Genomic DNA, 16,170 nt, shown 5'->3' with positions numbered 1-16,170 from the left:
GAAAACCTTTTCTAATAGTGACCCAAATTAAAATTATGAACCTGAAAATGAGAATAATATGTCTCCTTTAACTGAATCAGCCACAGAAATACATTCTAGTCCTGTTATTGTATCTATCAACAGATTCTTTGTTGGATTTCCAGGAAAAGTTACTCTCTCAACCCGTGGATGCAAGGATTAAAATGTTTTTTTGTCACATATACAAACAATATGTGTTGTGAAATGCAGTGAGGCATACTCTTAAGGCTGTGCTGAAGACAAGACAAAAAAATAAAAGGAAAGAAGTGACAACAAAATGGAAAATGCTGGATGTAAAACACATGCTCGACAATTCAGGGAACATACAGAGGTCACCATTTACAATCCTGATGGCCTGAGGAAAGACGCTTTTTCTGAGTCTGTCCGTGTTGGACTGGTGGCTTAAGAGGTGTTGTCCTGAGCCTGGAAGCTCGAATAGCCTATAGCTATAGGGTAATGAGGAACCTCCATAATCTTACTAGTGCTGGTGCTGCATTTTGTGGTAAGTCCTGCAATGAGGGGATTGAGCATAGAGGGGCTTCTCCACTGGCGTTTCTGCCAAGCCGTGCCACGCCGATTTGCGTTTCCATTTCCAGTTTTACCCAGATGTCTCACGACCACAGCCAACCAGCGTGTGTAGCAATACTCAACTCATGTCTGTGCAGGAAACCCGAGAGAGAAAGTCTCTCAGTAATTTTGTGGCTTCTAACTGAATCTCTTTAGTTTCTCTCCCTGTTTGTACTTTCAGACAGCTGCTTTATTTGACTGCTTTCAGTGTTACTGCTGGTGAAAACCCAACATTTCCATTATTGTGAGGGCATGAAATGTGTTAATCACCAAATTAGCTTACCATTTTTAAATAATAATAATAATAATACTATAGGGAGGAAGAGTATTTACAACCCTAACCCTAACCCTACTCAAGACAAGTGCATCATTATTTAAAGACACACCTTTCAAGCAGGTAACCATGTTGTAAGCCACACCCTGCTAATGTGCCGAATCGAGGTGTGTTGTTCCTGTGATGCTTTTTACCCAAACCCACATCCAGCCTTTGGTTAAGATGTCATCTAGTAAGTGCGCTTTGCACCACAGATCGTCTCAAAGTTGTGAGACAATGTGGTTTGGATCTGTTCTTGAACACATAGAAGAATTTGAGCGGATTTCAGAACAGCTTCAAAATAACTCCAGTTTCTGAAATGTTATTTTGCCATCAGAAAGCTCTTGAAAAAGACGATAAATGTCAAAAGATGTCAAGTAAAAAAGAACTGTGCTTCACCACTTACCAGCCGAGCCGAAATAATTTGACTGCGTTTCTGAACAGCGTGAAAAAAATAACTGTTGAGCAATACAAGTGCCTTCGCAGATCACAACCATGTAACTCACTTGTATAGGTGTCATGCAGGTCTGAAGGACAGCTGTAGATGAAAAGGAAAAAAAAAAAATTGTGGATGAAACTGCTGAGGCTAACACGTCTTTACTTGCACAGATAATGGAGAGATGGGGAGAGTTCATAAGTTCAGGTGTGAGAGAGCGAGAGAGAAAAAAGAGAGAGAACTAAAGTTTGCCTTCTTGTGTGCATGATAATTGAAAGGAGATGTAGAAAGTGTGGTGAGCTTGTTAAAGAGGATCTCTCTCTGTCGGAGAGAGCCTGTCAATATCTTGCAATTCAATAGCTCCTCGGTGTTCTTGTTGTTTAAGAGCGTATTCATGGTTTCTGAGCAGATAATCTCTGAAGCTTTGTGTGATGAAACCTATTTCAAAATTGGTCAAGATTTAATCCCAGCACAGCCATAGACTTGTCAAACTGATATCAGCCTTTTCATGTTTAGCATGGCTACATGTTGCCTAGCAACACAAGCGGCATGAATCCGAAGGCACAGGGACTATTATTTTTCATGGTATTTATAACAAAAGAGCAGGATCAAAGCAAAGTTATACAAGCCTCCCAAAAACAACAACTCTAAAAATATTTTTAATATGATGACGTGGCACATTGTAAGCAAGTACGGTATCATTTTAATACCATGAGTAATGGATAATCCTCCAGATGATACATGTATCCTAACACGGGTGAGAAATTATTTCTCTGCTTTATTTATTTATGTATTTTCATTGCAGACATGTAAAACTAAATTTATTGCGCACCACACGATATATACAGAGAGAAACCTCCTGCCGCTAATGTGGTCATCCATCACCTGCAGAATCACAATCATCATAAATCATGATGCTCAAGCACAGACGAACATGCGTGTGCATGCACTTACATAAATATGCACGCATGGTGTGACATTTCAAGCTGGACGTGCTCAGTTTGCTCCCAGCCACAACTCGGTGGATCAGATCTCCTCAGGGAGATCTCCGGGCTCTGCCTATAGAGCACAGTTTCCATCTCTTGCTTAATGCACACACACACGAAATCGCTCTCTGTCTGACTCCAGATGATGTTCTTTTAGCGCAGCTTACTCTCACTGGCCCACTTACATGTGGGTCACTATATCCTCGCTTCTAATGAAATTCACTTTGTGTTGTTAGGGAATGTGATAGTGGAGAGGGTAAACGCGCTGGAGCTCAGTGAAGCTTATTTCTTTGCTTTTATATAGGGAAATTATACAACAGACAGATGTCTTCATTGTGTCAATTTAAAATTAATAGTAATTTGAGTTCCAAAAAAATACAAATTAAAGGAACAGTTCACCCAAAAATGAAAATTCATTCATTTTCTACTCACCCCCATGCCAGTGTGAAGCAGGGTGAAGTTGTATAGTCTACAGAACATTTCTGGAGCTTCATAGCACGAAATTGGCTCCATACAGCTTGTCCAGCAAAATCCAAGTCCACACCCGTTTAAAAGCCGAAATCTTCCCTGTAGCTATGAGCTAAAAGCATTAGCGCAGGTAACAGGCAACGATGATACGCTAGCACAGGTAAGGTAGACCGTGAAGAACTGTGTCATTACCTTTAAAGGCTTAAAATGACAAAGGACAAGACCTAAAGACACATATCAGGCACAATTGGAAGCATTGTTCATTATGTGACACACGCACCCATCTGATGTGGGTGCACGAGCTTGACCACCTGTTGAGGGTGTACATAGCGTCTTTTCAAATCAATTTGGGACTTGTGATTACACATCACGTCATTTTTTGTTTTTGATTGTTATTTTATATATTAAAACTAGCATTAAAATAAAAAAAGAGAATGCTGCAATGCTATTTTACTGTGAAGCTCCAGAAATGTTTCGCTGAGTATGAAACACCCGTGACACCCGACCTTCCATCAGCATGCAGGTGAGATATATTTAGTGTCACTTTTGGGTGAACTGCTCCTTTAAATTTCTCGATGGAGTTATTCCAGTGAAATAGAAACACTCAAAAAAAAAACAGTGTCCACAGTTAAACAAAGTGCCTGTGACTAAATACGCGTCAGTTTGCAGCGACTCTGTTCACTGCACATCCAACGTTTGCATGCAGATTTTGATGATGTTTTTGTGGTTTTATTTCCATACAGTTTGCTCACCATCTGTTTTCCTGCATATTTCCGTATGCTGTCATGCAAAGTTTGCATTTTTTTAGTCTAAGTCATAAAAGTCATAAAGCATGACTGGAGGCAAAATATTGCACTTGCTGTCAAGATTTATATATTATAGGTCCATGCTCTCAGCACTAACATTAATCTGGGTACGTATTATTTATATATTAAAAAAGAGATAAGTGGGAGGCATTTCAACAAGAACATATATTTTGCATGATACAGTTTATGTATATCATTTTCTACCCTTTAATTTATATCAGACGTGACATTTCCTCCTGGATGTTTGTGGAAATAACAAATGGGAGCCATAAGTTTGACAAAAAAGACACAATTAAGATAATTGAATTTACCCTTGATACATGTATCGCATCATTAATTTGTTGTGTTAATAGCCAGGCATGACTGCTGTGACCTTGCGGAAAACAAAATTAGAAGCCTTTAATGAATGGCTTTTTGTCAGACCATTAGCAGGAAGTCCATTAATTTCCCCTTTATTTCCACTGAACACTGTCTTGTTATCAAAGACGGGAGCCCATTACCCCGAACCAAACTCCTGCAGACGTTCGCAGACATCTTTGTTCGCAGTGGCTTATGCACCGTCATGTTCTTTTACCCGCTACTGAAACATCAAACAAAAATGAATCAACACCGCAATTTATTGAGAAAGAAATATCGCTCGGTCTTGATTAATCAGAGGATTGAGTGTGTGTGTGTGTGTGTGTGTGTGTGTGTGTGTTTGGGAGGCAGTGAGGGAGAGCAAGAGCTTAAGAGAAAGTCTAAGTATCTGTGTTTGCAGAGATCAAGAGCTTACAGAGGCATCAGCTCCCCACAAAGACTCTCTTTGTATAATTGTTGTTCTTCTTTAAGCATAAAGAAGCTCTGTTGTGGAGCTTTAATTTGCCTTATCCATGTCTGATATCATGTCAGACATGCAAGAACATACTGTACATATAGTAACTGTGTACTATATGTATACAGTATATGCATGAACAAAAAAGAGCAGCTGTGTTCATGCAAACCTTGCTATTTCCACACCAAACTTGCAGAGCACACATTTTTTTTTAAATCGTGTCATTGACTTGACTATTCACGAGGAATTGGCTCTTTTCATGGTCTTCAGGGAAAGAAGGAAACAGGCAACTTCACACGAATGTATACAGGCAGCGGGCGGGGAGATGGAACAGGGTAATTGGAGCCCTGAGTGGAGTAAGAGGCTTGTGATCCCTTTGAGAGTGGCTGGCATATGTCTGTGTTACTTCCAGCTGCCCTGACTGACGGAGAGCAAGCTAATTACATCATGCTTGTATCCTTCTAATTAGTAGCCTAATTAAAAACACATAAAGGCGTTGGAGGGGGGCGGATGAAAGTAGGTACAGCTCTGGACACGTAACCTGCGTTCTTGAAAAGAGCAGAACTTAGCCCCAGCTCGTTCTCCTTTGGAATGGCTCCGCAGCAAGACGACAGGATTTATAATTATGCGCCTTTCAATTATAGTTATCAGTGTTGTTTTGTTGTGTATGCAGTGATCTCAAAGCAGTGCGGACAGACCCGCACGACTCAAACTTTTGTGTGGGGCTTTTTTTTTTCAGTTTCAATTTTCAACTGAACGAAAATACCAGCAGGACCTTTTTGTTTCTTTGAGAAACAGATGGATTTAAAATCGATTCTCCCGCAGATTTTACAGCCACACAAACCCCAAAAAGTTGGTTTCCAGCCATAAGAGGACAGTGGTACTGAAATAAGGTCGCATTGTGACGGTCACAGCTCCAGAGTCTTATATGTGTTCTCTGAGGTGATTGAACCGAGAATGGATTTTGGTACTTTGTTCTGATGTTTACAAAGTTATATTGCTTGGCCTTATTGGGTTGGTATAACTTAATCTGCAAAGTAAGAGATAGAATTATTGTCTTAATGTAACACCACAAATTGTCACCTTAATTCTGTGAACAAAGGCAGGGCCACTATACACGTACTTACACTTAGTACTTAACAGTCTCAGGACTTTTGTATTCATGCTCGGGGAAACGTTCGTCCCTCTGTCCCAATCTTGTAAACAAGATCTCAGGAATGTCTTGAGGGAATTTCTTCAAATTTGGCACAGATGTCCACTTGGACTCAAGGATGAAGTGATTAGAATATGGTGGTCAAAGGTCAACAGTCAAGGTCACTGTGACCTCAAAAAACATGATTTTGGCCATAACTGAATAATTTATACACTAATTATGACAACGTTTCACACAAATGTCTAGTAGGATTGAATGATGATGTTATGCAGCTCACTCACCAGGATAAAAAGCTGGAAGTTAATGTTAGTATTGATGTTTCTACAAAACGTCTCATATCACGTTCACCTTACATTATTATTACCTGAATTTCATGTTGGGAGGTGGAGGGGATGGTGGTAGAGTTGCAGGTGAGAAGGCTGCCAAGACAGTGATAGCAGTTCCAGTCTCCTTTAGTGTGAAACCACTGGATATTTGTGATGAGGGACCACAATGTTTCAACATTTGTAATGTGACTTTCAAACTTTAGAGTATTTACTTCATGGGCTCTTTTTACATTTCAATTGAATTTTTGATTTAAACTCTTTTTAGGTCATTTATGACTATGCCACTGTTACACTATCTCATCTTGATTTGTAAAGAGCAACTGATCATTGTTTTTTTTGTTTTATGCCCTGACAGCTGTCTTTAAAGAAGAAATTCTTCTTTAAAAATATAGGCATATTTTACAACAACAACTTGTCCTGGTGGCTTTTTGCTGGTTAGGGTTTGGCAAGTTCAAATAATACACATCGAAAACAAGGATTCCAGAATCAGTCAACATATACCATCCTTCTGGGACTCAACAATAAAGAACAAAAGATATAAATTCCGTTTGTTGCAAGGTTCAGTTTCTCAAATCTGTCCTGAGTAAATCTCCTTCTCAAACAGATCAATAAAGAATCCCTGAAACATAAAATGAACACAACATCTCTATGTTAGAGTTACCTCGGGGCTCAGTCAGCTGATTGCCGTTGTGGACACAGGCTGTGTGGAAGTGCAGCTGCAGGCTACCCGTCTTTGAACTGATGAATTGCAGATCCTGCTTTTGCTTAAGGATGATTGAATTTGAAAGATCATTAGCATCAGTTTTAGATACAGAACAGAAATTATGATATCCCTGCCTGCAAGGCTAAGGCTGCAACTTATCAGTCGGCTAATTTTTTGTAGTCTTGCTGGATTGTCTACTTGTACTGTAGAAGATGATAAACTTTAAATTCTAATAAATAAAATAAAATAATATAATACAAATGTCAATTTGCAATTTGAAAATTTGCAAAACTTTCAAAAGGAGTGTAAAAATCAGTAAAGCTCCTTGCTCAATCCATCTCTAGGACAATTCAAGACTGATTGCATGCCAACCTCCCTTAAATATACAGTATGACATAATGAATATTTTTTTAAGTGGATCCCAGAACACTTCCTTTACAGTTTCTGTATTACATGGGTTTTCACATAAGTCGTATTCAGATTCTGCAATGCATGGATCTGGTGCCCAAAGCAAAATAATTCCACAGACTCAGAATGTCTAGCTGGAGAATTATCAAACAATGCCATTGTGGAAAAAAAAGATAACAAATGTTTTCAAAATGTTCAATAATCATTTCATCCTCAGTTGTGTCCATTGCAACATTTATTAAAACCAAAAAGCTCTTTAAAAAAGCAAACACTAATGTGCAGAGACATTGTATACCCCTTCACAGAAAGACCATTTATTTCTGAGTTCTGACCAATGATATCATCCACTGCTGTTTATAAAACGAATGAATAGACCGTCGATGTACGTTGAATTCTTGTGAAACATTCAAGTACAGAACTTTGCTTTCAAGGGCATTTAGTGTGTTTCCATGTCAATGCCCACCACTACAGGAGACAGTTCTAGACTCACAAGCCAGTGCCTCCCAGGATTTCACACTCTAGGTTGGATGCTGTGAATGTTATTCATCCATTGTGACAATGTGTTAGCAGACTGACCAGGCTGGTGGCCACTACAGCGAAGTATCTCTGCCCATCAAGGGAAGTTGTCCAGTCTGAAACTACTAGGATCACTGCTGGCTTCTTGTGTCTTCTTTTCCCAACAACTAGCAACAACAACTTTCCCAAAGCACATACGGGAGATAGAGAGGGGTAGAGAAGTCTGACTTGCTATAGTGTGTGTCCAAGCACAACACTCCCAAGGGTAGATTGGTGGGACAGTGGGTGTTTGTCCCCGAGGTAAACATTTCCTTTTTCTCTCCAAAGTTCTAAATCGGATTAAAATTTTCAGGATGCATCATATCAACTCTTGGCTTGTCTCTGGACATCACATTAGCCCTAGAGTTTCTGTTGCCTGAAATCTGCACTGTGGCAGAGAAGACTCCTTTCGGCCCAGGGACATTGGTTGTCTGAGATCTTAAACAGTATTAATAGCCAACAGCTACTATAACAACACGCCGCAATCCTGCATTGGTGGGAAGGAAGGACCCCGATCATGTTTGCCAAGGTTTTCCTGAGCCCTTGCCAGCTTGTCTCCCAACTCCCACTTTAGCTAAGACCTTAGCCTTGAAGAACTTGCCTTACTTTTGTGCTGTTTTCTTGGAAGTAGCAGCAGCTTTTTCAGAGGCTGCTACCGGCTGAAATTGCTCCTTCAAGATGCCTCAAGATTGCTTCTTTGTTTTGAGCGGCAACTGGTGCTGTCCAGATTTCCTGGAAAACAATTCAGGAGAACTGGCAGCAAAGACTTTTAGTTCCCTTTCTATCAGTGGAAATTTCCAGTGCTGAGAGAGTGAAGTGGAGCACATGTCCCGCGTGACAGATGACAAAACCTCCCCCTTGCCACCATCAAGGAAGTGAGCAGTCAGTTTTGAATGCCAGCAAGAGAAGTGATGAGGATTGGTGGGGTGTGGCAACAAAAGCATCAATAGCCATTTGGTCCTTTCTTGCAAAGTGATGTAAAAAGCACCGTCTCCAGCTTATGGCAGAAAGCCATTCAACGAGTAATGGCTGCTTGCAATTCCATTGTTTGAAGAGTTGTGAGCAAGAGAGTGAATTGCAATCCTAGTTTAACCAAACACTTAACCATAATGAAGGAGCATAATGAGTTTGTCTGTGTCCATGAAGTAAACATTTGAGTTGTGCTGAAATAATACAAGATGACAGCAACAAACTACTGAAAAACAAGAAATAAGGCCATGAAGTAAAATAATCGCTTAACGTTTTGCTCTTGTAGCAAAATGTTAATCGATCTGCAGTACGACCACTAAGAGTCACTACCCCTCTTCACCTCCTGACACAAAAGTCAGCGAATAGGCATGTAATGTGAATATGATATGCCATGTTTGGTACAAATGTCAACCTTGGACAGATCTGTGATTGAAACCCCCAGCTTTAAATTCTGTAAATTCCTCTTGTGCCACCAGAATAGCTTTGACCATCCGAGAAGACTTCTGGGGATGACACTGGGACGTTGGCAGTAGATCCTTTGGGTCCTGGGGGTTGGGGTTGGGGCCTCCATGGGTCTGACTTGACTTGATTGGATTGGGATCTGGGGAATTTGGAGGCCAGGTAGACACTAAGCTCTTTTTCATGTTCCTCAGGTCAGTCCTGAGCAGGTTTTGTGGTGTGGCAGAGTACATTGTACTGCTAGGGGGGCCACTGTCATTGGGGAGTGCCGTTGCCGTGAGGTTGTATACATGGTCTACAACAATGTTTCGGTGGGTGGTGGGTGTCAAGTGGCATCCACACGCTTGCCATGTAGGACCCAAGGTTTCCCAGCAGAACATTGCATTGTACTGGATGATAAATGTTGTTTATTGTCACTTAAAATGATATTTTCTGAAGGCATGAAGGCACTTGCAAATGACATGGTAGTACAAAATGGAAATCAAACTTTGGTGATTTCATTCAACGTTTCTTTTTTCCTTTTTACTGTATGAACCAAATCACTGGCAAGATCTTGGGTAGATAATAATCACAATGAATATGAAGCTAAATTTCCTTCTGAACTAAAAAGAAATCAGGTTTGAATTTGAATTGAACACAAATACTAATCTTGTTTACTAAATATTTAGTCAGCGCTGAGCCATCGTAGAAACCGTAAAGTGCATCTTTGGATTGATGGCAGAAACAACACCGAATGGAAATGCTATTGACTCATCCAGCCCTTAAAGAATTAATAAGCAGTTACTGTTTGGACTATACTTGCTCCCAAATTTGAACCGCTGACTGGACTGAAAACAAATTAAACAACAAAAAAACATTTCAGGCACAAACAAAACAAACATTTAAAATGATCTCTGTGCTTTCTACTCCCTGAAAGGAAAAGCATTTCCATCAAAATTTCACTAAAGGCACATTCCAACACACGTGGCAGATGTAGCACCTTCCTGCAACTCTTTCAGACTGTTAAAAAACATTACTTACCTCCAATTATTATGTTGTTTTAAATACAGTCGGAACAAAACCAAAAGCACTTTTAGCAAAATCACTGGCACCAACTAAACGGCCAAAGTGGCTGCGTGAAGAGAGTGGGCTCTACTCTGGAGAAAATGTCACCTTCAAATAAGGCATAATGAGCCATACAATGGTTGGCCTTGTGACCACTACTGTACTTTAAAAACAATGCATGCCTCCAGTCACTTACCGGCGGGTATGTGAAGCACATCTTGTCGATTTAGATGTAAAAGATGTGACTACAATTATCTTCAAGTTGCTGCCATGTTGCTGCATAAGACTGCAGACTGGATCAATGCAAGTCCTACAAAGCAAAGTGTAAAAATGAACATTCAGAGCTTCAACGTATCATAGATTGAGACCAAATGCGAAATAAGACTGTATTAATGAACAACATAGACATTTGTTCACCTTGCAATGTTTTGCTAACGTCATAGTAGACTTTTTGTATCTCTTATTTCCATAGTGAAACCAGAAAAACAAGCCTCTCAATGCCAGTGCATGCTCCATTACCAGTGGACCCATCTTTATGACATGGAGTATACTGTGTAATGACAAAAATGAAGTGGGTAGATGATCTACTCATTTCATGACATAATTTATCCCATCTTTCTTTCACCTCCTCATAGAATGAAGTGTTTCTGTTTCGGTGTGTGTGTCTGCCTGTTCAGAGTGTCGAATGCGTCAGCTTTTGTGTGTGTGCGCGCACGCGTGTGTGTGTTGCTTGCTTCAGAGTTAATGTGCATGTGTTCGCAGCAAATCCTGAGCGTCTGCTGCGAGTGGCTTCTGTTTTTGTGCTCTGTTGAAATTGTCTGAGGTATGACAATTTGTGCGGCTGTCTTCACTTCGCTCACATCCACCTGAGAGCGAGATAAAGAGTTGAGTGAAGACTTATCGGCCTGTTTGATAACGCTTAAATAAAAACTTCTGCTCAGGGCATACTCGTCTGAGCCCTGTGTTACAGAGATCTGCTTCACGCTGACAACAATCTCAGCCTGAGCAGCAAAAAGTTGAGCCAGGATAATTTTGAGCAGATTCTGAAAGCTTTGGAAAATTGCTTAGTCCGGCAAAAACTCGCAGCATTTGTGTTATTAAGGCAATGTGGATTTACCTGTAGCCAAGCTGCAAATAGGCTCTTTTAAAGGTTAAGTTGTAAAGTAGAGGGATTTTTTTTTCTTTTTTTCTCAGGAGCACAGAATGCTCAGAGGCAAACTTGGATATGTGGGCTGAGTGTGCCTCTGCCTCTCTCAGTGTGGGGATCAATTCAAAGCTTGTGGCTCTTAAATCAGAGTAAAATGTCAAAATCTCTGACTAATTTGCAACATCTCAACAAGCTTGAGTTGACCTGTGGGAAAGGGCTGACATTTAAAGGTCCCAAATCATTCACTTGTCATGACTTCTAATGTACTGTTCCTAGTGATACAAATAGGTTATGTGATAGAAACGAGCCTGTTTATTTCCAATAATTGCACTTTATACTGAGTATAACAACCATACATGTTTGCATTATTGAGAAGTATTGATACGGGTCTTAATTATTAGGGCTGCTTTCATAATTGTTGCTTCCTTTTACAGTTTTTAGAAATCAATAGCTAATTTGGCCACTCGTCCAACCCCGAGCGTCAATAGTTCTATTGGATGAATAAGAAAATGCTCTTTACATTAAAGTGAATTACAGCTGGTTCATTACTAATCCACAAATATCCAACTACTGTAGATATACTAAATTGACTTTTTGAATACTGTATGTGTAAATACAGAATGTGACAAATGAGTTTTTTTTTCAAGCCAAGGACACCTTGGCTGAGAGACGGAGCAGGGACCCTCTATTACATATGCTGGAAAAAATGATGCTGTAAATTAAACTGAGCCTACAATAATGTGTATAGATAGGGCAGAATCAAGTGCCATGTATAAACAAGTCAGCAGTAGTTGTAGAAGCTAGCGGTGCATTAGCCTCACATGCAATTTCTAAGGTGGAGAGTGTGTCTTCATAAGTTAAAAAACAATCCTTTGTGGCTCAGGTGAATGTCCGTACACTTAATAACAATACAGATAACTTGCAAATATCTTTAAATAATACGCAGTTAGCAAACTAGTTCGCTGTTATGGATAGGTGCCGCACAGTGGTGTAGCGTATTGTTAGGTTAGCTTTGTTCACATGATTGCACAAGGAATTATGAGTAGCCTAGCATCAATGTTGTGTAAATTATTGTTTTTTTAATCTAACAATATGTCAGATTCATGATTTAGGGACTACAGGTAGGAATTAGCTTTTAGCAGCATCTGGTACAAAACGTGTATTGTGAATTGTCCCTGCTAAATAAACAACTGATTAAAAAAAATGTCAATGTGTATTGAACACATTTGAATTAAAAAAACACTTCAAAAATATTTTCAATTTAATATTTTGGTGGGTTTCACTGAGAGCGACACTCTCTTTTCCAGGAAAGCCCTGATCACATTCACACCTGGAAGCTGCCCAGTATAACCACAGTCTCATCTGATGGCCACTGAACAGCTTCTCTGGGGATGGTTGAGGTTAAGGGCCTTGCTCAAGGGCACCTCAGTGGTGCTAACAATAATTTGGTGGGCCCCCTGCAGTAACTCCTTGGACCCCCGAGGGTTCATGGACCCCCGGTTGGAGACCCAGATTCTAAAGATAGAGATAATCTGAAAACAATGTGATGAAAAAATGTGTTGATTCTTGTGCTACTTGCATGTAGGGCTTTTTTGAATTTAAACATCAAAATCAGTATTGCAAAAACATTGTAGTAATAAACCAATGGTACTTTCACAAAATATGAACAAAATAGGATGGGCTTTTGACTGAATGACTAAAGTTCTATTCACACAGGTTTTCACAAGTATTACCAAGGAACCTCATGTGATTTTGAAATTGAGTGTCATGGAGTGCCTTCACGTGGGATAAATCAAGTCTGTATTTCACTAGAATTCACTGACAATACCCTCTGGATATGATGTCAAGGTTATCAACATCACATCGAATTTTCAGACGCAGACAATCTGTTCTTCAGCAGCCACATTGTTAATAAAGTCTAGTGTTGTTTTGCCCTGTCATCACTTTTAAATGTCAGTATAGCTGATCTCACAGCAGACCTGTTGGCTGCCCTTCAACATATGAGCTGTGATCAAATTCCATACTTATTCAGCTGTCTGGCAACAGAAAACAGGCGTGAAAAAGCCTCACAGAGGTGCAGATTTGCACGGGACTGATATTATCTAATGACCTCTGTCTTTTGTGAAATTTGATGGGTAAAACGCGCTGGATTTTTTACTTTACAAATTGCAGACATGGCGGGGGATTAAGATCACAGACAACTGCCGCAATTATTACAAATTGCTAGAGATCCCCAAGGTAATACTAGTCCCCTGTGAATAAAGCTTAAGTGGTTTTAAAGACAAGTATTAGAACAAGTAGAAAAGTCTGGTAAGTGCAGAAAATTATACCACTTTACTGTAATGCAGCCTTTAAAACAAGTAAAAGACAACACTTATGCCATATACTGATATAACATTATCCAAAATCTATAATGTACATATAAGAATTATACTGATATCCTGCAGAGCCCTACTTACAGACACTGAAGTAGTGACAGTTGCTATTCCGGCCAGCGTTGAGATGCTATCAATGTTTGATGAGAGGATTTTTGAAATATCTATTGTTACAAACTGTTGAGGTGGGCAGGTTCAATAGAACACATTTACTTCCACTTTAATTGACATTTTGAAAAATGAACACTTGTAAGGGCTCTCTGTGCTGGGCTTTCATTTAATCTCTGGAAGACATTAGGGAAAGTCGGTCCAGCCTTCTAAGCTATCTAGGCACATGGGATTTCATCATTTGCTTAATTGCTCACCCTAATTTGCTTTGCTGGCACTGTCACAGCCCCATTGTACTGTTATCAAATCACCGGGCACTGTAATTAACTTTACATTGTAACCACCACCTCTGTAAAGGGTGCGGACCAGCTGTTAAACGGTTTTAATTTTATTGTCTTTTTCCCCCCCTTTTCTCTTTTCTTTGCAGAATGAGTACACGTGTCCACGCCCCCTACCTGGTGCCTGGCTGGGAGATTTGCCGACCATCCATTAACCCCGAGACAGGAACTACTTTGGATGGTGCAGCAAACCGCAGTGAAACAGGGATACAGGAGTGAGAGACATATGCAGACAACCCATCAGGATCCGATTCCCATAATTAACATTCAAGGATACATTTACAAATGATCCTCCACGCAAACAAGGGCAACCACTGACTAAGACAGCAAGGAGATAACACCGTCTTTTTTCTTTTTCTTAAGATTTTATAACGTCTTTCCTTTTGGCCTGTGGTCGTTGGTCATCGGCTTTGCTGCATTCCATCACGCTTCATCACTAAACAAACACTGACACAGATGGTTGTGGGAATGCAAAGCAGAGCCTTGGAAGAGACTCATGAGCGCTAATGGATGGTAATAACCAACGCGGGAGCTTATTGTATAGACTTTAATAGCTTATTGTCTCCATGAGGACAACATGGCATTGTTTTGAACAGAAGAAGACTGAACACATTCAAGAGGCTTTAAAAAAGTGTAAACTGAGCAATGAGACATTGATGAAAATACACTGATCAGGTGGCTCTGACCGCTCTGCTAACACAGCTGTGTATAATTTAAAGTGGGTTTCCATATTTTGATTCCATATGATGCATCATGTTATCATCTTTCAACACTTTTTCTTTTTTTTTTCTTTTTTAAGAAAGACTAATCAAAGGCTAGGATGGTGTACATGTGCCTCACTGGAGCAGAAAATTATGAAAGGAGTCACTGAGCTTCTGCGCGCCTGTCAGTAAAGAGGAATCAGGTGGATTTCGAGTCAGCAGCTGGAAGATTGTTTGAAGTCGGCGAAAAAGTTGCGAGTGGAAAGCAAACTATCCCCCAGCCAGTGACTCGTGGTGAAGTTTTCAGTTGGTTTGCTTTTCTTTTTTTTTTTTTTAAAGAAAACATTTTTTCTAAGTTGTTTCTTAATTGCAATCAAACCTCGACTATCTAGTTTGATTTGGAGGACAGAAAGGCCAATCAGAAGCAGGAGAGGGAAAAAAAGAAAAAGCTCCTGTCAAGGGTAAAATGTAATTTTCTGAAATTATAATGTTGTTAATGTTGTACTTTATGAATATGTGTTTCTGCCATTTTCAACACCAAATACCAAAGAGCCAAACGGAGCATTTTTTTTGGCTTTTGGCTCTCCCAATCGTGGGTTGTAACAGATCCAGGATTTGCTCTCTCCACGAAGAAAAAAAAAAAAATGTAAAAGAAGCCTCAACTTCCCTCACGTCCAAGCAGTGCTCCGATACCGAATTGGCTTTTCTTTTTTCATGTGTGTAATGTGTACGTCTTTGTGAACAAACGATCCCACGACGACGGTCTTTGTTAGGAAGCTCCCGTCTGAGAGACAACTTCGAGCACTGCTTACACTTTATGACTTGCGTTGAATTCATGCTTCACTTTCCTTAAAACCATCAGCCCCGTCTCTCCCTCTCCCCTCGGGGAGACTGCAGATGTTGCTGTGCGCGGTTTCCACGTGTGCTTGTGTTTCATATGTTATGAGTTTTGAATTCTATTTCAGACAAATTGAGTTGTGAATTGTTTGTTTTCAACCTTCAAACATAATCTTTCTACACCGGAAAATGGTAATTTTCTATTGTAAATTTCTGCTTTCCCCCCTTGGATTTGTTGATATTTAGTAAGCAGCTGTATTCTTTGTTCACTTTCAACAGTATGTTTTATAATGAAATTAATGACTTTATTGGTGAGCAATATGAATTGGTCAAATTAAAATATTCATCAATCATTTGTTGTGTTCAGGCTGTGTGTGTGTGTGAAGCCTTTCCTGTCCACTGTAATTTAATAAGCTCCTACCTTGTTCCACGTCTCCGTTCGCAGGCGTTGGAGTCCGTCCTATTCCCCACGGATCTCCGGTGACGAGGCTGTCACATCAACATTAGCCTCATTAATTTAGAGAGCAGAGCATTGATCTCCGTTCGACCGTTCTGTTCACAGTGACGCTCACTGTGGGCCCCACCAGCCCCCTAATTACGCTTCCTGTGTAATGTGTTGCATATCTCAGGAGGGGGGCCCTG

The 16,170-nt window shown here is 40.1% G+C and overlaps 1 protein-coding gene across 2 annotated transcripts in view; it reads left to right on the top strand.

The window, feature by feature from the left end:
- Positions 1-15,883, top strand: part of lrrtm4l1 (leucine rich repeat transmembrane neuronal 4 like 1) — a 65,992-nt gene extending 50,109 nt beyond the window's left edge. For both annotated transcript variants that reach the window (XR_014624820.1, XM_084383328.1), the window contains exon 3: positions 14,080-15,883. Coding sequence is in view for 1 of the 2 variants with exons in the window: in XM_084383328.1 (XP_084239454.1) it covers positions 14,080-14,145 (66 nt within the window). In the remaining variant the exon portion in view is untranslated. The remainder of the gene's footprint in view (positions 1-14,079) is intronic.
- Positions 15,884-16,170: the final 287 nt, after the last annotated feature.

Source organism: Pagrus pagrus (assembly GCF_965226575.1).
Source record: "Pagrus pagrus genome assembly, chromosome: 19".
Taxonomy (NCBI): domain Eukaryota; kingdom Metazoa; phylum Chordata; class Actinopteri; order Spariformes; family Sparidae; genus Pagrus; species Pagrus pagrus.
The sequence above is the reverse complement of the archived record's forward strand: the minus strand, read 5'-3'. Positions and strand labels throughout refer to the sequence as shown.